Genomic DNA, 22,696 nt, shown 5'->3' with positions numbered 1-22,696 from the left:
ATTAAAACTGGATGGAAAAAGAACCGAAACGAACTACTCAATACACACAAAACACGTTACTAAACAAACACAAAGTCTGAACAGTTTGATAATACACGTGCAGATCATTAACCGGTAGACATCGCATGCAGCTACAAAAAAAACAATGAGAAGGAGCATCCAGTATATTCAGATCAACACGCAGATAATGTTATCATGATATGCTCACATCAGCGTGACACAACCTCCAATACCTGCACGTACCCATGACAACTTCAGGGTCGTGATTGTCATGTCGATGAATCTCGTGCTCAGATTGTACGCATGATGAGGGTAAACATCCCCAGTGATGAAGCGACTTACTGAATTAATATCGGAATATTTATTTCCACTTTGCTACAGTATTATAACGCTAGAGATTCAAAGGAACGGAATTTGCATAAAAAATAGTTACGGAAGATATCAGTCGCTCCATAGAAAAATAGTAAAGGAAGATATCAGACGCCCCATAGAAAGTTAGTTACGCAAGATATCAGACGCCCCATAGAAAATTAGTGACGAGAGATATCAGAAGCCCCAAAGAAAGTTAGTAACGGAAGATATCAGACGCCCCATAGAAAGTTAGTTACGGATGATAGCAGTCGCCCCATAGAAAATTAGTTACGGAAGATAACACAGACCCCATAGAAAGTTAGTTACGGAAGATATCAGACGCCCCATAGAAAGTTAGTTACGCAAGATATCAGACGCCCCATAGAAAATTAGTGACGAGAGATATCAGAAGCCCCAAAGAAAGTTAGTAACGGAAGATATCAGACGCCCCATAGAAAGTTAGTTACGGATGATAGCAGTCGCCCCATAGAAAGTTAGTTACGGAAGATAACACAGACCCCATAAAAAGTTAGTTACGGAAGATATCAGACGCCCCATAGAAAGTTAGTTACGGAAGATATCAGACGCCCCATAGAAAGTTAGTTGCGCAAGATATCAGACGCTTCATAGAAAGTTAAGTACGGAAGATATATCAGACGCCCAATATAAAGTTAGTTCCGGAAGACAGCAGACGCCTCATAGAAAATTAGTTACGGACGATATCAGACGCCCCATAGAAAGTTAGTTACGGAAGATATATCAGACGCCCCATAGAAAGTTAGTTACTGAAGATAGCAGACGCCCCATAGAAAATTAGTTACAGAAGATATCACACACCCAATAGAAAGTTAGTTACGGAAGATAGCAGACGCCTCATAGAAAATTAGTTACGGACGATATCAGACGCCCCATAGAAAGTTAGTTACGGAAGATAGCAGACGCCCCATAGAAAATTAGTTACAGAAGATATCACACACCAAATAGAAAGTTAGTTACGGAAGATAGCAGACGCCTCATAGAAAATTAGTTACGGACGATATCAGACGCCCCATAGAAAGTTAGTTACGGAAGATAGCAGACGCTCCATAGAAAGTCAGTTACTGAAGATAGCAGACGCTCCATAGAAAGTTATATACGGAAGATATATCAGACGCCCCATATAAAGTTAGTTACTGAAGATATCAGACGCCCCATATAAAGTTAGTTACTGAAGATATCAGACGCCCCATAGAAAATTAGTTACGGAAGATATCAGACGCCCCATAGAAAGTTAGTTTCGGAAGATATCAGACGCCCCATAGTAAGTTAGTTACGGAAGATAAATCGGACGCCCCATAGAAAGTCAGTTACGGAAGATATCAGACGCCCCATAGAAAGTTAGTTACGGAAGATATATCAGACGCCCCATAGAAAGTCAGTTACGGAAGATATCAGACGCCCCATAGTAAGTTAGTTACGGAAGATAAATCGGACGCCCCATAGAAAGTCAGTTCCGGAAGATATCAGACGCCCCATAGAAAGTTAGGTCCGGAAGATATATCAGACGCCCCATAGTAAGTTAGTTACGGACGATATCAGACGCCCCATAGAAAGTCAGGTACGGAAGATATCAGACGCCCCATAGAAAGTTAGTTACTGAAGATATCAGACGCCCCATAGAAAATAAGTTACGGAAGATAAATCAAACGCCCCCTAGACACTTTCTATTTTAATTATATATTGATTGAGCTAATCTGAATTTTCTTATAGCACGATGCATAGAAAAGGTACATCCTTTTGTGTGTATGCTGGTTTTTTTCCTGTTTGCTTGATGGTCCAACGACACTTACTGATTACCCTAACCAGCTGTATGAACTGACTTTATATTTATATTTTAATATTTATATCTGAAGTATAACATAATTACATTTCTTAGTATTAACATGCAGATAGTAAAATGTTCACATTTCGAAGTATCAATGAATAGATTATGACATAAAAAATGTATTTATATGTCTTGGTTTCAATATAAAAATACTATTTGTGTTCAGAAACAGGTGAAGCGATGTTAGTGGTACATACAAACGTAAATAATTACACAATGTAGAGAAATGTGACTTCATGTGTGTTTTAAGGTCCCAGAGAACAGTCATTGTTTCATTTTTCTCTGTTTAGCGTTTTACCAGTTTTACACAATCACTGTACAAACCTTCACGCTAGCTCGCAGTTACTCAAAGCACAGTAATCATAAAAGGAAAAAGGAGTCTCTTTCAATTTGGCTCACAATCTTGTTGTAAAGTGTGATGTCGTCAAATTAAGGCACCAAACATTACGCTACTAATGATGCAGTAAAAAAAACATGCTTTCAAACTGTAGTAAATAGAAAATGTAATTATTTACCGGTTGAATACTATATGTTTTTTTCTCGTATGACAGGAAATATAATGTACCAATATTATTTACTCATGAAATGTATCGGTAAACTGCCATACTGGTAAATTATGCGATATTCAAAGGGAAAATATTAAATGGCGTCTATACACTCCGTAGAATAAGTATGTAAAATACACTTATCTAGAGTATAGTAAAATAGACTTGTCTACAGTATAGTAAAATAGACTTATCTACAGTATAGTAAAATAGACTTGTCTACAGTATAGTAAAATAGACTTATCTACAGTATAGTAAAATAGACTTATCTACAGTATAGTAAAATAGACTTGTCTACAGTATAGTAAAATAGACTTATCTACAGTATAGTAAAATAGACTTATCTACAGTATAGTAAAATAGACTTGTCTACAGTATAGTAAAATAGACTTATCTACAGTATAGTAAAATAGACTTATCTACAGTATAGTAAAATAGACTTGTCTACAGTATAGTAAAATAGACTTATCTACAGTATAGTAAAATAGACTTATCTACAGTATAGTAAAATAGACTTGTCTACAGTATAGTAAAATAGACTTATCTACAGTATAGTAAAATAGACTTATATTATTGTCTATAGTATAGTAAAATAGACTTATCTACAGTATAGTAAAATAGACTTGTCTACAGTATAGTAAAATAGACTTGTCTACAGTATAGTAAAATAGACTTATATTATTGTCTATAGTATAGTAAAATAGACTTATCTACAGTATAGTAAAATAGACTTATCTACAGATAGTAAAATAGACTTATCTACAGTATAGTAAAATAGACTTGTCTACAGTATAGTAAAATAGACTTACCTAAAGTATAGCAAAAATAGACTTATATACAGTAAAGTAAAATAGACTTGTCTACAGTAAGATACAATGAATGTTTCATTACGCTGTAATACCAAACAATGTAAACCATGTAATGGCTGTACACACTTTGGGATTTCCGTGGATAAACGAACTATCCTCTTCATTTTCAGGGATTACTGAATGTGAAGACTGTGTCTAAAGGGCTATTACTTTCCCGTGTTTATACTTTTAAATTTTATTCAGGGTCATGGCCGACATGTCCTTAAAATGGAATGTTGTAAGTTAACTGTTTGATGTGTGAAGATGATGACAAAACATGGAATATAGTTAATGAGTTGGTACCAAAAGATTTTTAAAAAATGGCTCAGTTTGTACCACATATATACACCAGAGTACTTAAGACAAAATAGTGTACTAAATATAAAACATTGTAGTTAAGACAAACCAGTGTACTAAAGATAAAACAGTGTACTAAAGACAAAATAGTGTACTAAATATAGAACATTGTAGTTAAGAAAAACCAGTGTACTAAATATAAACCATTGTACTAAAGATAAACAAGTGTACTAAAGATAAACCATTGTACTTTAGATAAACCAATGTAGTTAAGATAAACCAGTGTACTAAAGATAAAACATTATAGATTCACCCCACAAAACACCTTTAAATCATATCTATGTATATATGGGGCAAAGAAGTAATTCCAACAGTGTGGACAAGTTTAGGTTGTCAACTTTTCGAAGCGATCCGCTCCTTTATCAAGACATAGTGAAACAGAACAGTTACATGTACATAAATCATATTACAAGAAGATAGAACTGATATACTATAATTGAAAATATAGCTATTATATAAAAAATACATGCATACATGTATATATATATATACACCAGCAGACATATCCTCCATCACACCTTAGAAGCTTATTAAACATAAAAATAAAAAAAATTCCTGTATGCTGCATATCAAGTTTGAATAGTACCTACAACCAACATACAGCGCTGCCTCATCCAACAGGCGGATGTATTACAACCAAATATAGTGCATTACAGCCATTCCCAATGTTTACCCGGTTTAAATTGACGTAAAATATGTAAGCATCATTACTCTTTCAGCCAGATTTGCTTGCATCGTGTAATAACGTACCAATCCATATCGGTAAACCAAGCTCGTACTGGTGACCGTTATACTGAAAATATTGATTATAAAATGCTTACCTTTCAGACTCTTCGTAGATGTGGGACAACTTTTCAATATCGATTTTTTCTCCGATTTTGAATTCACTTTTTTCTATGGCGGGTAGATTGATGTATTCGTGGAAGAGAGCTGCTGCTGACGCGTTGGTACTGTCCTCGCCATTAATAGCTGTCGTAGCCGCAGTGAGAGGATGCCCGAAAAAAGCCTGAATGTCATCCGGTGGTCCATCTTGTTCAGATCTGCGCTTGGAATCCTTTGAGCTATCTTTCTTTGCATGCTTGCTCTTTTCAGTTGTCCTGGAACATGCAAATATGTATAAATATGTATAACAAGATACCAACTATATTATTGCGACTGGTGATTTTACTAATGCAAGTAGCATCGGTAATAAAACGATAGTGAATACATCTGAAAGTGTTAACTACTGACACAAGGATTTACCTCAAATCTAAAAAGATCGGGGAGTAGAGAATGTCCAGTATTGTCGATTCAAATTCGATGTCAGACATAAACAGTTTTTCGCCCCTTTCAGTCATGATGACAGCGTGGAGGAGTGTGTGATGGTGTGGTCCTCCTAATGAAGAAGGTCTATGAACCGTTCAAAACAACGACATCCCAAGTACGAGATACCATCAAACTCCTGGTCGCCAAATCGACAACGGTGTGTGTAACAGACAGGTGTTGGTAATATCAGGTAGTGAAACACGCTATCATTCCAGTAAATATCAGGTAATGAAACACGCTATCATTCCAGTAAATTGCATGAAGCGAAACAAACTCGACTTCGTTAAAAACAAACTGTCAATCTGACAAAATATTCTAAGGTTTGGTGTCGAGTCGAGTTGACGTACCCCGTATTCTGTCTTAGTTTACCGCACAGTATCACGACATTTCTAGTGCGATGTACACAGTATATTATATATGTACCTTCCTACACAAACTATTTCACGGTCACTTTTTATTTGAACGTTTATTACAACATAAAATGGGAAGTCAACCGTGACACCACGCAATACAAGATCCTATGAGTAACGCTCAATACGGTCACTGCCAATATTCAACCCGTAGTCCGACCCCCAAAAGGTGACATAGTTGCACTGGAACGCGATATTATCTAGTGAAGCTGGTGGGAGGACGGAAATTGAGCGTGAAAAGGTTCGACTCCGTCAAAGTTCACAACCTAGGCCTATATCAATTCAGGTAAGGCACATTTGGTATGATTTATATTTTCAAGTACAGTGTGCTATTTTACTTGAATAAAAGCATAGAAAAAAAAGTTTGCATGTACATGTATAAAATTGAATGAGTTTTCCCAAACTCGAAAACTCTAAATTACTATCGATACCATCAAGGTGGATGACTTATATAGTTATATTGTTATTGTAGATACCGCACTCTATATCTTGTGTTTAATCAAACTGACAAATTTGATTGTTTGCTGATATTGACAGATGATACTGTTTCTGTTCACATACAGACATCACACAACGTACATTGTACCTTATTCACCAGTATCAAGATTTAAACGTACGAAATTCCGTAACATGATTTTTTTTTTTACTCTATGTGTGTATATTTTTAAACAATCGTCTAGAATATAGATAGTCATTCGCTTTTGCTGTTTTGATGGTGGTTTTTTGTGCTAAGATTTTATACTTGTTCTATCCTGGCCTGAAGTATAATAAACACAAATTAATCTTATGTCTGTTATGCTAGATAATATTAAAAAAACAACAACATTTAAAACTTCTCAAGTGGACAAAATGGAGACCAAGACAGACTGCCAATGTTACGAAACCGTGTACTACTAAATGTAAATGTTATAATTGTATCGAATTAATTATTTCTATTAAAATAATATCATTTCAGTGTTATCATGGACTTTTCTTAAATATGACTTTAACTCTGAATAAAACATCAATGAAATAGTAACTGGTGTCGTGTATAACCTAGATTAGACATACAAACAGATGGCGTAATGGATTTACACCGCCTTGACATTTTCCATGAAGCAGATCTCGTTGACAAACATGCCTTCTCTATAGTGTCTGAAATCTTAGTCTAGAGAAATCCAAATAGGGATAAGCACATTCGATAGTCTCGGGTGTCAGGTATTTGGGTCAGATTTGTAATTAAATATAAAATCTATTAAAAAGGGCATTCAATGCGCGTTATTTAAGTCATCAGTGTCGCTGCCGAACTTAAATCACAAGGACGTCTTGCTTGATTTTTGTTTCAACACCATTGATAACTGAAAAAAGTGCATCTAGCTTACTTGGTAATCTTTAAATGGTATTTGTAGTGCTTTGTAGGGCATTAGATATGAACTATTTGAAACAGAATAAGGCTTTCAAAAAGAAACCACATGAATGAAAGCAAGTGGAACGAACCCAGTGATTCATAACCAAAATGAGTAAGTATGTGTTTTAGACCGCGTCTGTTTATAATGACACCGAGTAGCAATAGGTTTCATTTGTTTACCAACCGCTCACAAATTATATACCACGATCATACCACTCCCTAAACTTTTTATTTTTCTAAAATCCATAGAAAATAAAACGTAAAATAGCTCAGCAACAGAATATTTATACACGTATAACTTAATGAATTTAAGAGGAAATCGTGTTATTCATATCCAGGATTGAAGTAGCTACTTACCAGTTTAAACCAGGTAATGTATTAAACAATGCCCCCGTACCTGACGAATCCTCACTATAGGTACAGTCGAGAACCATCCTCATGGCTGTGTGTAGTTAGCAGTATCACACACACACCCGACCTACCATTCGCTTTATTATGTATGTCCGCGAGAGACATCAACCACACATATCAGCACGCTGTCAATAAGACCAGGGTATCAAACCTTCCTAACGCATTCACACCACGTTAGTGACAGTCCACAAGACACGGCCCACTTGGTAAGATCTCGACTTAATACATTTTTTTCGCCTTCTCTAGACACTTGATAAACATCTCTTTCACTTTCAAACTTAATGTGATTTCATAAGAAGGTGTCTAAACATTAATCTTCAATGGATGTTTTTTTAAACACACTGTTGAGTGCTGGAATGAAGGTGTGCAGGAATTTGTCTATAATATTGACGAAGTTTGACATATAGACGAACTGATATCCGTAATTTGTGCACCTCAGCAACATAACAATCGTTGTTATCTCATGACAAATCTGTCTGAATTATAATAAAAGTCATATCGATGACACACTTCATAACGAGGAAATTTTAATTCCATGTGTGAATAATAATGAAATAGCTTATTATTCAGAAAGAGAGAAGTGACGAGTCGACAAATAAATTAAACAAAAACATTAAAAAGAAGTTGTTAAAATGAAATATAAACAAGGAGCTTTATTGATTAGCATGCATGTATGTCAAGTGATGAAAATGTTCAATACAAAAACAAATACAAACCTACGTCGGGTATATAAATAAAGAATGTCAAAAAGACATTAAAAACACTAGAATTCTGATTGACTTGTACAACTCTCCAATATAGTTTATAGCAGATTCACTTGCACACGTGTTGTCTCGGGTGGTATGAGTTCATGTCGTTAGTTCATTATAGTGTACTATATACATGGTCTTCATGCTGTAAACATGGAGTGTTAAATGATAGGTCGGATTGTTCTACAGGTAAACAAAATGTTATATATTACGCGAACTGAATGATGTAATATCGCTACTATTTTGATTTCAAAATTGCTAGTTGCAAACTCGCCGAATCAACAAATACAACAACGCTATAGTTCAAACATGATTCAGACAGAAACAATAGTTTGAATAATGTAAATGGACTTTTTTAAAGTTAAAAAACCTTGCTATACCAGGACGTACCTGTCAGACCGGAATTGTTGCCGAAGGATCTTCACTGTCGTGTTTGTGAGACGAAATTAATTACACATGCAAAGAAAACATGTAATGGGTCCCTGGATTGCAAATCTTCTATATGTCAAAATATGGATTATTGTCTGATGCCATATTCAGAAATGTCACTGAAGGTGGTTTGGATTAGTTTGTCAAATATCACCTGCCGACGTCAGATGTTTCAGGGATGGCCAAAAAAGAGCCTTATATAATGACACTTGGTTTAATTGAGTTGAACCCTAACCACAACCCAATGCACACCGGTAGTGTTCTTTCTTAAACTCCCACGCAAAACAACAGTCCAAAAAGCATATTAGTTTATACACAGGTCCATGAGTCGAAACCATGTACCTGGCACCGTGACTGTGATCAAGATAACAGCTCAGAAAGCAGATACATGATTCCAAGGAAAGGCTTTCAATATTCAAATTATACACCCGGTAAATTCAAGCATTTTGTACAGCAACTGTAGCCACCCATGGGCAGCAAACGTTAAATCATTGACATTTCCAAAAGCAAAGCACACAGATTTACTGTATATTCACACATAATGTAGAAATATGTGTATCGTAAAAAGCACTAATACGCCGAATCATGAATCCGTGCGGGTAATTAAACCATTCCATTCGTCATTTAGCCGTTGTACATGAGAGGTGAAAGCGGACACATAAACCTTATCATGCACAAATGTACACACAATCGGGTATGTATTGGACAATACATATGTAGCCCACACTAGTCCGGAAATAGTCCGATTCAGTCAATAGGAATCTTAACATAAACAACCTACAGCACGGAAAACAAAACAAGACTCCCTTTCATAGCTAAATCACTTTCTTACGTTTGTCTACTTATCGTAATCGTCCTTGGTACTGGTGTATTGTGCGGTCGTACTCCTGTATTGTGGCGTGTGTAATCCGCCACCGAAATTTCCAACAAGGACTCCCAATCAAGGTGGGTTTATGGATAAAAATTGGACTAGGTGTGGCCTCTGGATAATGATTGTACTTAAACTTACTTGGCCCCTCACTGTTGACAAAGGTCACATGTTTATCGATGTCGTTTGATCCTTTCAGTGATAAGTAAAACAAAATGACAATGGGCGAACTATTGGATGCAGTTTCTAAGCTTTGCATTTTTGTTTAGTTTTCCGGTCACTATATGTGAATGCATACCTGCACTACAATACAACATTTGTATTTAAATAGATTAGAAATGTACATGTATTGTGCATCTACTAATTGTTTCTTTCAGAGCTCAAGATATTGATCGGTACATGTATATATTTAATGTTTGTATATCCTTCTAGTATATGTAATATCATTCCTCCGAAGGTAAATGTACGTAATATATAAATATATTGTAGGTAAAACAATATTGATATTGATATTGCTTGCAGTTTCGTGTTTAACTTCACATCTATTAACTTTTAAATTTCCGGTAACTCGCCTGTCCTCTGGATAGTTGCCTTTAGTAAGTTCTGTAATTTGTATTGTTTTGCAATATATTATGTGCATTAGTCTATATTACATTGCGTATATAAAGTAAATATGGACAAAATCAACAGCGTCTGTTATCAAATTGATAAAATATACAGTACAAGCATAGCATCTTTCATGTAAAGTAGACAGGAACGCTTTGTTAACATCAAAAATAACATCCTGGTACTTTCCATAAGTACTTAACTTTGATTAAATTGTTCCTCCTCAACGGTCACAGACCTTGGCAAGAGAAAATCGTTGTTATTGTTATAATGGGTGAATTGCTATAAAGAGCAGTGACACTGAACAAGAAAATTACAAGGCACTTATGGTACAAAACATACACGTCACAAACACTTTCACACAGAATCGGGGACCGCATCGTGAAATTGGGTAAGGTACCGCATTATGAACTCGAATGAACTGATCAAACCAAAAATTTGAAATATCAAGACAACAGAGTCAACGTAGTAGACAGAAAGACATAGTCAACGTATACATGAACGAGTCTGAACTAAAAGCTGTTTCGTACCAAACATTATATTACGATGGTTACATTAAGAGGAAACCGCGTTGATCCAGTCGCCTCTAACCGTATAATCCATGTGCCACTTATATATTTGTGGCAGCATCAACTCACCGCAATCCAGTCAATGTATAATCCATCTGTCCTACCATCCAGCCACCACAATCCAGCCAAAAGATAATCCGTCGGTCCTACCATCCAGCCACCACAATCCAGCCAAAGGATAATCCGTCGGGCCTACCATCCACCCACCACAATCCAACCAAAAGACAATCCGTCTGTCCTACCATCCAGCCGCCACAATCCAGCTAAAAGATAGTCCGTCAGTCCTACCATCCAGCCACCACAATCCAGCCAAAAGATAATCCGTCTGTCCTACCATCGTGCCACCACAATCCAGCCAAAAGATAATCCGTCTGTCCTACCATCCAGCAACCACAATCCAGCCAAAAAATAATCCGTCTGTCCCACCATCCAGCCACCACAATCCAGCCAAAAGATAATCCGTCGGTCCTACATCCAGCCAACACAATCCAGCGAAAAGAAAATCCGTCTGTCCTACCATCCAGCCACCACAATCCAGCCAAAAGAAAATCCGTCTGTCCTACCATCCAGCCACCACAACCCAGCCAAAACATAATCCGTCTGTCCTACCATCCAACTACCACAATCCAACCAAAAGACAATCCGTCTGTCCTACCATCCAGCCGCCACAATCTAGTCAAAAGATAATTCGTCAGTCCTACCATCCAGCCACCACAATCCAGCCAAAAGATAATCCGTCTGTCCTCCCATCCAGTCACCACAATCCAGCCAAAACATAATCCGTTTGGGGTACCATCCAGCTACCACAGTCCAGCCAAAAGATAATCCATCTGTCCTACCATCCAGTCCCCACAATCCAGCCAAAACATAATCCGTTTGTCCTACCATCCAGCTACCACAGACCAGCCAAAAGATAATCCATCTGTCCTACCATCCAGTCCCCACAATCCAGCCAAAACATAATCCGTTTGTCCTCCCATCCAGCTCCCACAGTCCAGCCAAAAGATAATCCATCTGTCCTCCCATCCAGTCACCACAATCCAGCCAAAACATAATCCGTTTGTCCTACCATCCAGCTACCACAGTCCAGCCAAAAGATAATCCATCTGTCCTACCATCCAGTCACCACAATCCAGCCAAAACATAATCCGTCTGTCCTACCATCCAGCCACCACAATCCAGCCAAAAACTGATGCACCTGTCCCACAACCCACCCATGATTGTTATGGACAGTATGTATACAATATGTTTGATCAATCCAGTCACCACACAATCCAGACATTTTCTTCGAGAATGAATATGACTAGATTATCGAATTTTACTTTACATATGATTATGGTGATCTGTAAAAACTTACCACACTGATATATCGAGGAAAGATGGCGATTTGCCTTAGGTCGGTTACAGATAACACACGTTTTATTATATGCCTAGGTAGTTAGGTAATATCATCACATACACTCTCAATACGTTGTATACCTAGGTAGTTAGGTAATACCATCACACACGCTCAATACGTTGTATACCTAGGTATTTAGGTAATACCATCACACACACACTCAGTACGTTGTATACCTAGGTAGTTAGGTAATATCATCACATACACTCTCAATACGTTGTATCCCTAGGTAGTTAGGTAATACCATCACACACACTCTCAACCCCCTGTATACCTAGGTAGTTAGGTACTACCATCACACACTCTCAATACGTTGTATCCCTAGGTAGTTAGGTAATACCATCACACCCTCTCAATACGTTGTATACCTAGGTAGTTAGGTGATACCATCACACACACACTCAATACGTTGTATACCTAGGTATTTAGGTTATACCATCACACACACTCTCATTACGTTGTATACCTAGGTAGTTAGGTAATACCATCACACACACACTCAATACGTTGTATACCTAGGTAGTTAGGTAATACCATCACACGCACACTTAATACGTTGTATACCTAGGTAGTTAGGTAATACCATCACGCACACACTCAATACGTTGTATACCTAGGTAGTTAGGAAATACCATCACACACACACTCAATACGTTGAATACCTAGGTATTTAGGTTATACCATCACACACACTCTCATTACGTTGTATACCTAGGTAGTTAGGTAATACCATCACGCACACACTCAATACGTTGTATACCTAGGGAGTTAGGTAATACCATCACACACTCTCAATACGTTGAATACCTAGGTAGTTAGGTAATACCATCACACACACTCTCAATACGTTGTCACACATTCATTGTAAACACTAAACTGATGATGTTTTTGTTAAAAAAAAATCAGTCTAAATATTCCTCAACGGTGTGATTCAACATGATTTGGTTGATATCATATATACATATGCTTAACGAATTTTAAAGTTTCTCTTTCCATCAGAATAACCGAAGTTCATATAAGATGAATAATTGATAATGGGCGGTCCTTGATGTCCTCTATATCTGTTGGTTAAATATTTTTCTGGCAGCACCAAGCTTCATAAAGAACAATTTATCACATAACTGACCCATTTTACTATGTCATACGACCATGTCATAAATATGGTATTACACACATGTAATAAAACCTAAAGGTGCTGCATTGGTTTAAACCGTGGAAACATATTCCGCGCCCCTACAGGTACTACTTTTATTAACTATGCCACATGATACATTTACTACTTTGCACTGGGCGGAACGGCAATACTATGATCGGAGTACTTTGGTTTTGACTTATACAGTCATCAATCTGATAACGCAATTGTGATTGAAAGATTTTTTTCTCTCAAACAATTAACGTTATGTGATAAATAGAATATTACATTCGTGTCCATATCAGATTGACTTTATTAAACTCGCCTAAAACCTCGTGTCATATCAAATTATTGAACTCGTTAAATAAATTCAATATGATATGAACACTCATTTATTTTTTTCTTCTATTTATGACATCTACTATGTCGTATGACATACATTATGTCGTATGATATCTACTATGTCGTATTATATCACAATGTCGTATAACAACTACCATGTCGTATGACATATACTATGCCGTTTGACATCTACTATGTCGTATGACATCGACTATGTCGTAGGATATCTACTATGTCGTTTGACATCTACTGTTTCGTATGACATCGACTATGTCGTATGACATCGACTATGTCGTATGACATCTACTATGTCGTATGACATCGACTATGTCGTTTGACATCTACTATTGCGTATGACATCTACTATGTCGTATGTTATCTACTATGTCGTGTGACATCTACTATGTCATATGACATCTACTATGTCGTATGACATTTATTATATAGTATGTTATTATGTCATATGACATTTATTAATTTATTATGTCGTATGAAATGTACTATGACATATAATTTCTACTGTTTCTATGTGTCAATGTTAAGTCTACCTATGCCGATAAATGAAAGATTACCGCAAAGAATCACGGCATACAATTGCATTCACTTTTTATGATATTACATACATTCATCAGACAAAATTAAACTGATATTAATGTTTTTACAGCAGGTATCTCGTTTTATAAACGCCTTTGTTTGGCTATTAGTCATCCTGACACAGAAACTTATACCACGTCTCCAGTGTATGACTGATCCATCTTTAGTACATCTCGCTGACTAATGTGTAATGGAATTATTCAGTTTTATTACATACCATATAATGTTCAAGGTAACAAACACTGCATATTTACCTATCAACATTATATGTTTGTTGTTGTTATAGCATGTTGGAAGACATATCGTTTCGAGTTATTTTTATAGCATGTGTCCGTTTGATCAGATTGTAATGCTGAATGTCAAGAGCTAATGTGGATATATATGGGCATTGGCAAGAATAACGAAAGTGAATATTTCAAAAAATGACTCAGCAGTTTATATTTTATGGAATAATTGTTATAAAACAGATTATAATTGTTATGATTTTCAAGTCCTTTTCGATAATGACGATCAGTGTAACTCACGGTAGCTATACTGATGATCATTGTAACACACAGTAGGAATTATGACGACCAGTGTAACACACGGTAGCTATACTGATTATCATTGTAACACACAGTAGGAATTAAGACGACCAGTGTAACTAACGGTAGCTATACTGACGATCAGTGTAACACACGGTAGCGATAATGACGATTATTGTAACACACGGTAGCGTTAATGACGATCATTGTAACACACGGTAGCGATAATGGCGATCAGTGTAACAAACGGTAGCGTTAATGACGAACATTGTAACACACAGTAGCGATAATGACGATTATTGTAACACACGGTAGCGATAATGACGATCAGTGTAACTAACGGTAGCTATACTGATGATCATTGTAACACACGGTAGCGATAATGGCGATCAGTGTAACAAACGGTAGCGTTAATGACGATCATTGTAACACACAGTAGCGATAATGACGATTATTGTAACACACGGTAGCGTTAATGACGATCATTGTAACACACGGTAGCGATAATGGCGATCAGTGTAACACATGGTAGCCGTAATGGAGACCAGTGTAACTAACGGTAGCTATCCTGATGATCATTGTAACACACAGTAGGAATTATGACGATCAGTGTAACTAACGGTAGCTATACTGATGATCATTGTAACACCCAGTAGGAATTATGACGACCAGTGTAACTAACGGTAGCTATACTGATGATCATTGTAACACACAGTAGGAATTATGACGATCAGTGAAACTCACGGTAGCTATACTGACGATCAGTGTAACACACGGTAGCGATAATGACGAGTATGGTAACACACGGTAGCGTTAATGACGATCAGTGTAACTCATGGTAGCGATAATGGCGATCAGTGTAACTCATGGTAGCGGTAATGGCGATCAGTGTAACTCACGGTAGCGGTAACGGCGATCAGTGTACCTCACGGTAGCGGTAATGGCGATCAGTGTAATTCACGGTAGCAGTAATGGCGATCAGTGTAATTCACGGTAGGAATAATGGCGACCAGTGTAATTCACGCTAGGAATAATGGCGATCAGTGTAATACACGGCAGCGTTCATGGAACAGAGACTGTTGCTATAACTTGTATTACATGTATCGGCACATCGCGATATTTGTAGTTTAACAAACTTATGATTGCTTTATGTTTACATACTTGAGGTATTATTACATTATACCATGTCTGTACGTAGAATTTTACTTGTTATTACATTATATCCTGTCGGTAGTACTAAATTCGTTACAGTCGTTATAATACTGACTTAATTAAGTGATAGCAATATATATGTACCATTTTAATGTGTCATCAAGTCTTGTGTAACTTTTACTAGTGTCATCAAGTATTGTGTACCATTTAAATGTATCAACAGGTCTTGTGTACCTTTTATTGGTGTCATCACATTATCAAAAACAAGTTCCAATAACGATTCATAGACATTAAGTTAGTTTTCTCAATGAAGAACTATTTGGAAATTAGATACAAGTCACAATAAGGTATGCTATCTTCTTTTGGTAACAATATAGAAGTGATTCCAACCAATCAACAGCACATAATTATACAGTCTCTTTCTTTTATGAACATTGTGAACGAATGCATATAAAACATCATCAAAAGATTATTGCTTTGATAAAGATATATCGGTGGTCAACGACGAATGATAATCATTTACTAGTACACCTATCCGAGCGAGTTCATTCTAAAGTATAACCTACATGCTTCATCTAGTTTCTCCTAAAGTTTAGAGTCAGTACATGGAGTTATTTTACAGTGAAATAACATGCAAAAGAGCTACTGACAAACATATAGCCAAAATTTGTTTAGATCAATTGCTTGAAATGGGTCTACATACGAAGTCCTGTGCGGGTAGCCGCAGCTACATGTAAGTGAACGGCCGATCCTGGCCGCGTAGGCGTGACAGGGGGCGTTAGCACCGTCAATCAGGAGTGAAGTGATAGGTAACCATGTCTTACGTAATCACAAAAGTGTTTTAAGTAGGAAAACTTTGACAAATATACTCCTACATAACGAAAGTTCGGTCAAATTGAATGTTAATGATTTGTCAAGTTTTTATTTGATGTGCGTACAGAGCTATGTGAGTAATGCGAGTATACAACTAGACATAACACAATATACTGGAGTATATAACTAGACATAACACAATATACTGGAGTATACAACTACACATAACAGAATATACTGGAGTATATAACTAGACATAACACAATATACTGGAGTATATAACTAGACATAACACAATATACTGGAGTATATAACTAGACATAACACAATATACTGGAGTATATAACTAGACATAACACAATATACTGGAGTATATAACTAGACATAACACAATATACTGGAGTATATAACTAGACATAACACAATATACTGGAGTATATAACTAGACATAACACAATATACTGGAGTATATAACTAGACATAACACAATATACTGGAGTATATAACTAGACATAACACAATATACTGGAGTATATAACTAGACATAACACAATATACTGGAGTATATAACTAGACATAACACAATATACTGGAGTATATAACTAGACATAACACAATATACTGGAGTATATAACTAGACATAACACAATATACTGGAGTATACAACTAGACATAACACAATATACTGGAGTATACAACTAGACATAACACAATATACTAGAGTATATAACTAGACATAACACAATATACTGGAGTATATAACTAGACATAACACAATATACTGGAGTATACAACTAGACATAACACAATATACTGGAGTATATAACTAGACATAACACAATATACTGGAGTATACAACTAGACATAACACAATGTACTGGAGTATACGACTAGACATAACACAATATACTGGAGTACAGAGCTATGTTAGTGATACGAGTATACAACTACACATAACACAATATACTGGAGTACAGAGCTATGTTAGTGATACGAGTATACAACTAGACATAACACAATATACTGGATTAGAGAGCTATGTTAGTGATACGAGTGTACAACTAGACATAACACAATATACTGGAGTAGAGAGCTATGTTAGTGATACGAGTGTACAACTAGACATAATACAATATACTGGAGTATACAACTAGACATAACACAATATACTGGAGTACAGAGCTATGTTAGTGATACGAGTATACAACTACACATAACACAATATACTGGAGTAGAGAGCTATGTTAGTGATACGAGTGTACAACTAGACATAACACAATATACTGGAGTACATACATGTAGCTATGTTAGTGATACGAGTATACAACTACACATAACACAATATACTGGAGTACAGAGCTATGTTAGTGATACGAGTATACAACTAGACATAATACAATATACTGGAGTATACAACTAGACATAACACATTTTACTCGAGCTATTTCAATAAACATATTTGTTGATTCAGCCCAGCAGCCTATTATCTTAAAACTGATAACGTTTTATCTTGCAAATGCAAATACGAGAGAGTAAAACATATTCCAATAGAATCCTGCCGTTATAATCACTTTCACAACTTTATCAATTCCTGGATACGATTTATTGCTGTATAATAATAGAATAGAAGAACACTTCAGGTGAAATCAATGATTCCAAGACCATCGACCTCACCAATGTTATCGATTACATTGGCCTGGGACGAACGTCATCCATCATGGCCGTGGCACATGAAGCTTGACGGAAGATTAGGGAACAGTGTAATGGCGACGAGGAATGTTATTGTTGGGGCACAACGTTATAACGCAATACATCTTACGGTATAGACAGGTGAAAACACAACTATACCTGATCATCTTTCTGGTCAAGTTCACGTGTTAGGTCGGTATCATACAGATAACTCAGTTTTCAAACTTCATTGCCACTAACGCTACCATCAATTAAAATTCTTCATATTCACGACAGAAAGACCTGGAATAAGTATATAGTAGCCAGTTGACACAGTGTAAGTAACTGCCAGTCACGATTGAATACCAAATGTTTAAACTGACGTCCATGAACGATTCATCTATAAAATTCGTGAAATTTTAATCATGAAGCGACAACATTGGTCGATTTAATGAACGCTGAAATGAAGAGATCAATATTCTGTACGGGAAGATATGTAACAGGTTACATCTAAAATACTCGAGTATACATAAATGTGATGAGTTAGGATAGTGTTGGTCACACAGTCCAAAAAAAACATGCTTAAAAGGCGATAGGTCACTGTGGCGCTTTAATAAAGTTATAATATGTATGCAATTTAAAATGCTCTTGGTTTTGGTTAGAATTTTCATGTCTTGTTCTGGTTGTGGTTTTGCACTTTGTTTCAGTAAAAAGAAATGATTGTACAAAGACATAGTTTATTCTATATGACCAGCTAGGCGATCGAATTTCAAAGTGAGGTATTCAGATAACTAAAAGTACTTCGGCCATTCAGCATTGTATACTACACGAAAAATATATCGAATTTCGTTTTGTCAAAGTGTTGGTGTCAGAGACGTGTTCTCATAACCTCTAGCTGAAAATACAAAAACGTACATCGATCTTTCTATATGCCTTTATTAAGGACCATGACCGCCAAACCGTGCTAGCATTGTACGTCATACAGCGAAGTACTAGTCGAGTAGTGGAAATAATAATACACATAACCTGTCGGAAAAGTAAAATGTCCTTTACATACAGACATAACATGTACTGCTAATGTCAAATAGACCATGACCGAATTTGAAGAAAGTTATAAGTATTTGGAACAACACTAATACGCAGAACTGCGGGCGTGGATAGAAAATCGTATCTGGAAGGCGTTCACCCAACTAAACCATGTTACCAAGTCATAATGATTACATTAACACTATTGATAAGGTATGTTAGTGCGTAGTGTATCTTAGTCACACATCCTATGATGATCACGCCCTTATTATTACGGTTACTACAGGCAACATTTCACATGAAATGATTTCACAGTTGAACTAAATGTAGGCATATTGATTGGTAAATAGATAAAATCAAAATTTGTATTTTAATATCTAAATTCCCTTATTTATATATATTACATCCAACTGTGTATATATTACTTGTTGTGTATAACAAGAATCCATGTGAACAGGATAGCTGCTCCCTAAATATATATCTGGTTGTGTCCACACAAGTACCCACTGGTCAATTCTGTCGCTTAATTTTGCGATATTGCATTGAAAATAGTCAGGAAAATGCATTAACTGTAGTGTAAGACAAACCAATCCATAAAAGACCAGAAGTCAAACGAAGTTCTGTATAAGATAAAAATGATATTGTAAACCAAACAACTACACGATATACTTGATGTCGGTCTACATGTAGATTCCAAATAAAGATATATCTTGACACGAATATGATACAATCTTTATTTGAGGACACCATCCTTTAATGAAATGTGATAATTATTTATCAGAGGCAAAATGGTGAATTAGAGTTCGATCAGATTCGTATCTGCAAAACTTTGGCCTGACATTAATACTCAAACTGCAGCCACAGGACACAGAATATCGGATAACATGTTGTTTGTAATAACATGGCAGTGTACAAACGCACAAAGAAACATTAAAACTGTGTCTAGGTTTAATGACATAATAAACTTGTAGATAAATCGATATCTTTTAGTTTTATACACATTCTTAATCATTATATGGAATGTATCTGGTTAGTTCTAAGCTCACAACAGACAGAACAAACATTTTCGAGAAAAAAAGAGAACGTTGAAAAATTGACTTGTCATTAAAAATATTCATAACACATTAAAATTGAAATCCGTGTCACATCAGATTAGAGGGGATATGGGATCCAGAGGCGTACGTGAAAAGTGTTTGATGGAACAAGATACGTGACGGGGAAATGTTTACATCAATGACTTGTAGTGGAAAATTTGTTTATAAGCAGACAACGTCCAATATTACTGAAAAGGTATCTCCGTCACATACTAGTAGCTGTATATAAGTCCAATATTACTGAAAGTTATGTCCGTCACATACTATAGTAGTTGTATATAAGTCCAATATTACTGAAAATAATCTCCGTCACATACTAGTAGGTGTATATAAGTCCAATATTACTGAAAGTTATCTCCGTCACATACTAGTAGCTGTTTATAAGTCCAATATTACTGGAAGTTATCTCCGTCACATACTAGTAGCTGTTTTTAAGTCCAATATTACTGAAAATTATCACCGTCACATACTAGTAGTTGTTTATAAGTCCAATATTACTTAAATTTATCTCCGTCACATACTAGTAGCTGTTTTTAAGTCCAATATTACTGAAAATTATCACCGTCACATACTGGTAGCTGTTTATAAGTCCAATATTACTGAAAATTATCACCGTCACATACTAGTAGCTGTTTATAACTCCAATATTACTGAAAGTTATCTCCGTCACATACTATAGTAGGTGTATATAAGTCCAAGATTACTGAAAGTTTTCTCCGTCACATACTAGTAGCCGTATATAAGTCCAATATTACTGTAAGCTATCTCCATCCCATACAATAGTAGGTGTATATAAGTCCAATATTACTGAAAATTATTTCCGTCACATATTAGTAGGTGTACATACTAGTAGCTGTTTATAAGTCCAATATTACTGAAAATTATCACCGTCACATACTAGTAGCTGTTTATAAGTCCAATATTACTGAAAGTTATCTCCGTCACATACTAGTAGCTGTTTTTAAGTCCAATATTACTGAAAATTATCACCGTCACATACTAGTAGCTGCATATAAGTCCAAATTTACTGAAAGTTATCTCTGTCACATACTAGTAGCTGTTTATAGGTCCAATATTATACATACTAGTAGCTGCATATAAGTCCAATATTACTGAATGTTATCTCCGTCACATACTAGTAGCTGTATATAAGTCCAATATTACTGTAAGCTATCTCCGTCACATACTATAGTAGTTGTATTTACGTCCAATATTACTGAAAATTATCTCCGTCACATACTAGTAGCTGTTTATAAGTCCAATATTACTGAAAGTTATCTCCGTCACATACTAGTAGCTGTTTATAAGTCCAATATCACTGTAAGCTATCTCCGTCACATACTATAGTAGGTGTATATAAGTCCAATATTACTGTAAGCTATCCCCGTCACATACTAGTAGCTGTATATAAGACCAATATTACACATATTAGTAGCTGTATATAAGTCCAATATTACTGAAAGTTATCTCCGTCACATACTTTAGTAGGTGTATATAAGTCCAATATTACTGACAATTATCTCCGTCACATACTAGTAGCTGTTTATAAGTCCAATATTACTGAAAGTTATCTCCGTCACATACTTTAGTAGGTGTATATAAGTCCAATATTACTGACAATTATCTCCGTCACATACTAGTAGCTGTTTATAAGTCCAATATTACTGACAGTTATCTCCGTCACATACTAGTAGCTGTTTATAAGTCCAATATTACTGAAAATTATCACCGTCACATACTAGTAGCTGTTTATAAGTCCAATATCACTGTAAGCTATCTCCGGCACATACTATAGTAGGTGTATATAAGTCCAATATTACTCTAAGCTATCCCCGTCACATACTAGTAGCCGGATATAAGTCCAATATTACTGTAAGCTATCCCCGTCACATACTAGTAGCTGTATATAAGTCCAATATTACACATATTAGTAGCTGTATATAAGTCCAATATTACTGAAAGTTACCTCCGTCACAATATAAGTTCAATATTACTGACAGCTATCTCCGTCACATACTAGTAGCCGTATATAAGTCCAATATTACTGAATGTTCAGGTAAAATTGTCTGATGGAACTGGATTTGTGTGATCAAACTTGAGAAACAAAAGACCTTTTAGATACGATTAACCATGAACACACAAAATGTTATTATTTTGATATTATATTTTCAGATACAGTAGTAGATCTTTTGACGTTCATTACGTGTGCTTTCAGGGATTGTGCAGTAGCAATAGGTAGACTTGTTCATCAAA

General features: G+C 35.9%; 1 protein-coding gene across 4 annotated transcripts in view; it reads right to left on the bottom strand.

Annotated features, from left to right (window-relative positions):
* LOC110443256 overlaps window positions 1-22,696 on the bottom strand; it is an 85,675-nt gene that overhangs the window by 31,434 nt on the left and 31,545 nt on the right. For 2 of the 4 annotated variants that reach the window (XM_021487397.1, XM_021487373.1), the window contains exon 2: window positions 4,787-5,062. In XM_021487397.1, coding sequence (XP_021343072.1) covers window positions 4,787-5,062 — 276 coding nt within the window. Of the gene's footprint in view, window positions 1-4,786; window positions 5,063-5,207; window positions 5,665-7,424; window positions 7,665-22,696 lie in introns of those variants that run through there. The other 2 variants (XM_021487389.1, XM_021487382.1) reach the window with 2 other exon arrangements.

The sequence above is a fragment of the Mizuhopecten yessoensis genome, unplaced genomic scaffold, assembly GCF_002113885.1.
Source record: "Mizuhopecten yessoensis strain PY_sf001 unplaced genomic scaffold, ASM211388v2 scaffold1957, whole genome shotgun sequence".
Lineage (NCBI taxonomy): Eukaryota > Metazoa > Mollusca > Bivalvia > Pectinida > Pectinidae > Mizuhopecten > Mizuhopecten yessoensis.
The sequence above is the reverse complement of the archived record's forward strand: the minus strand, read 5'-3'. Positions and strand labels throughout refer to the sequence as shown.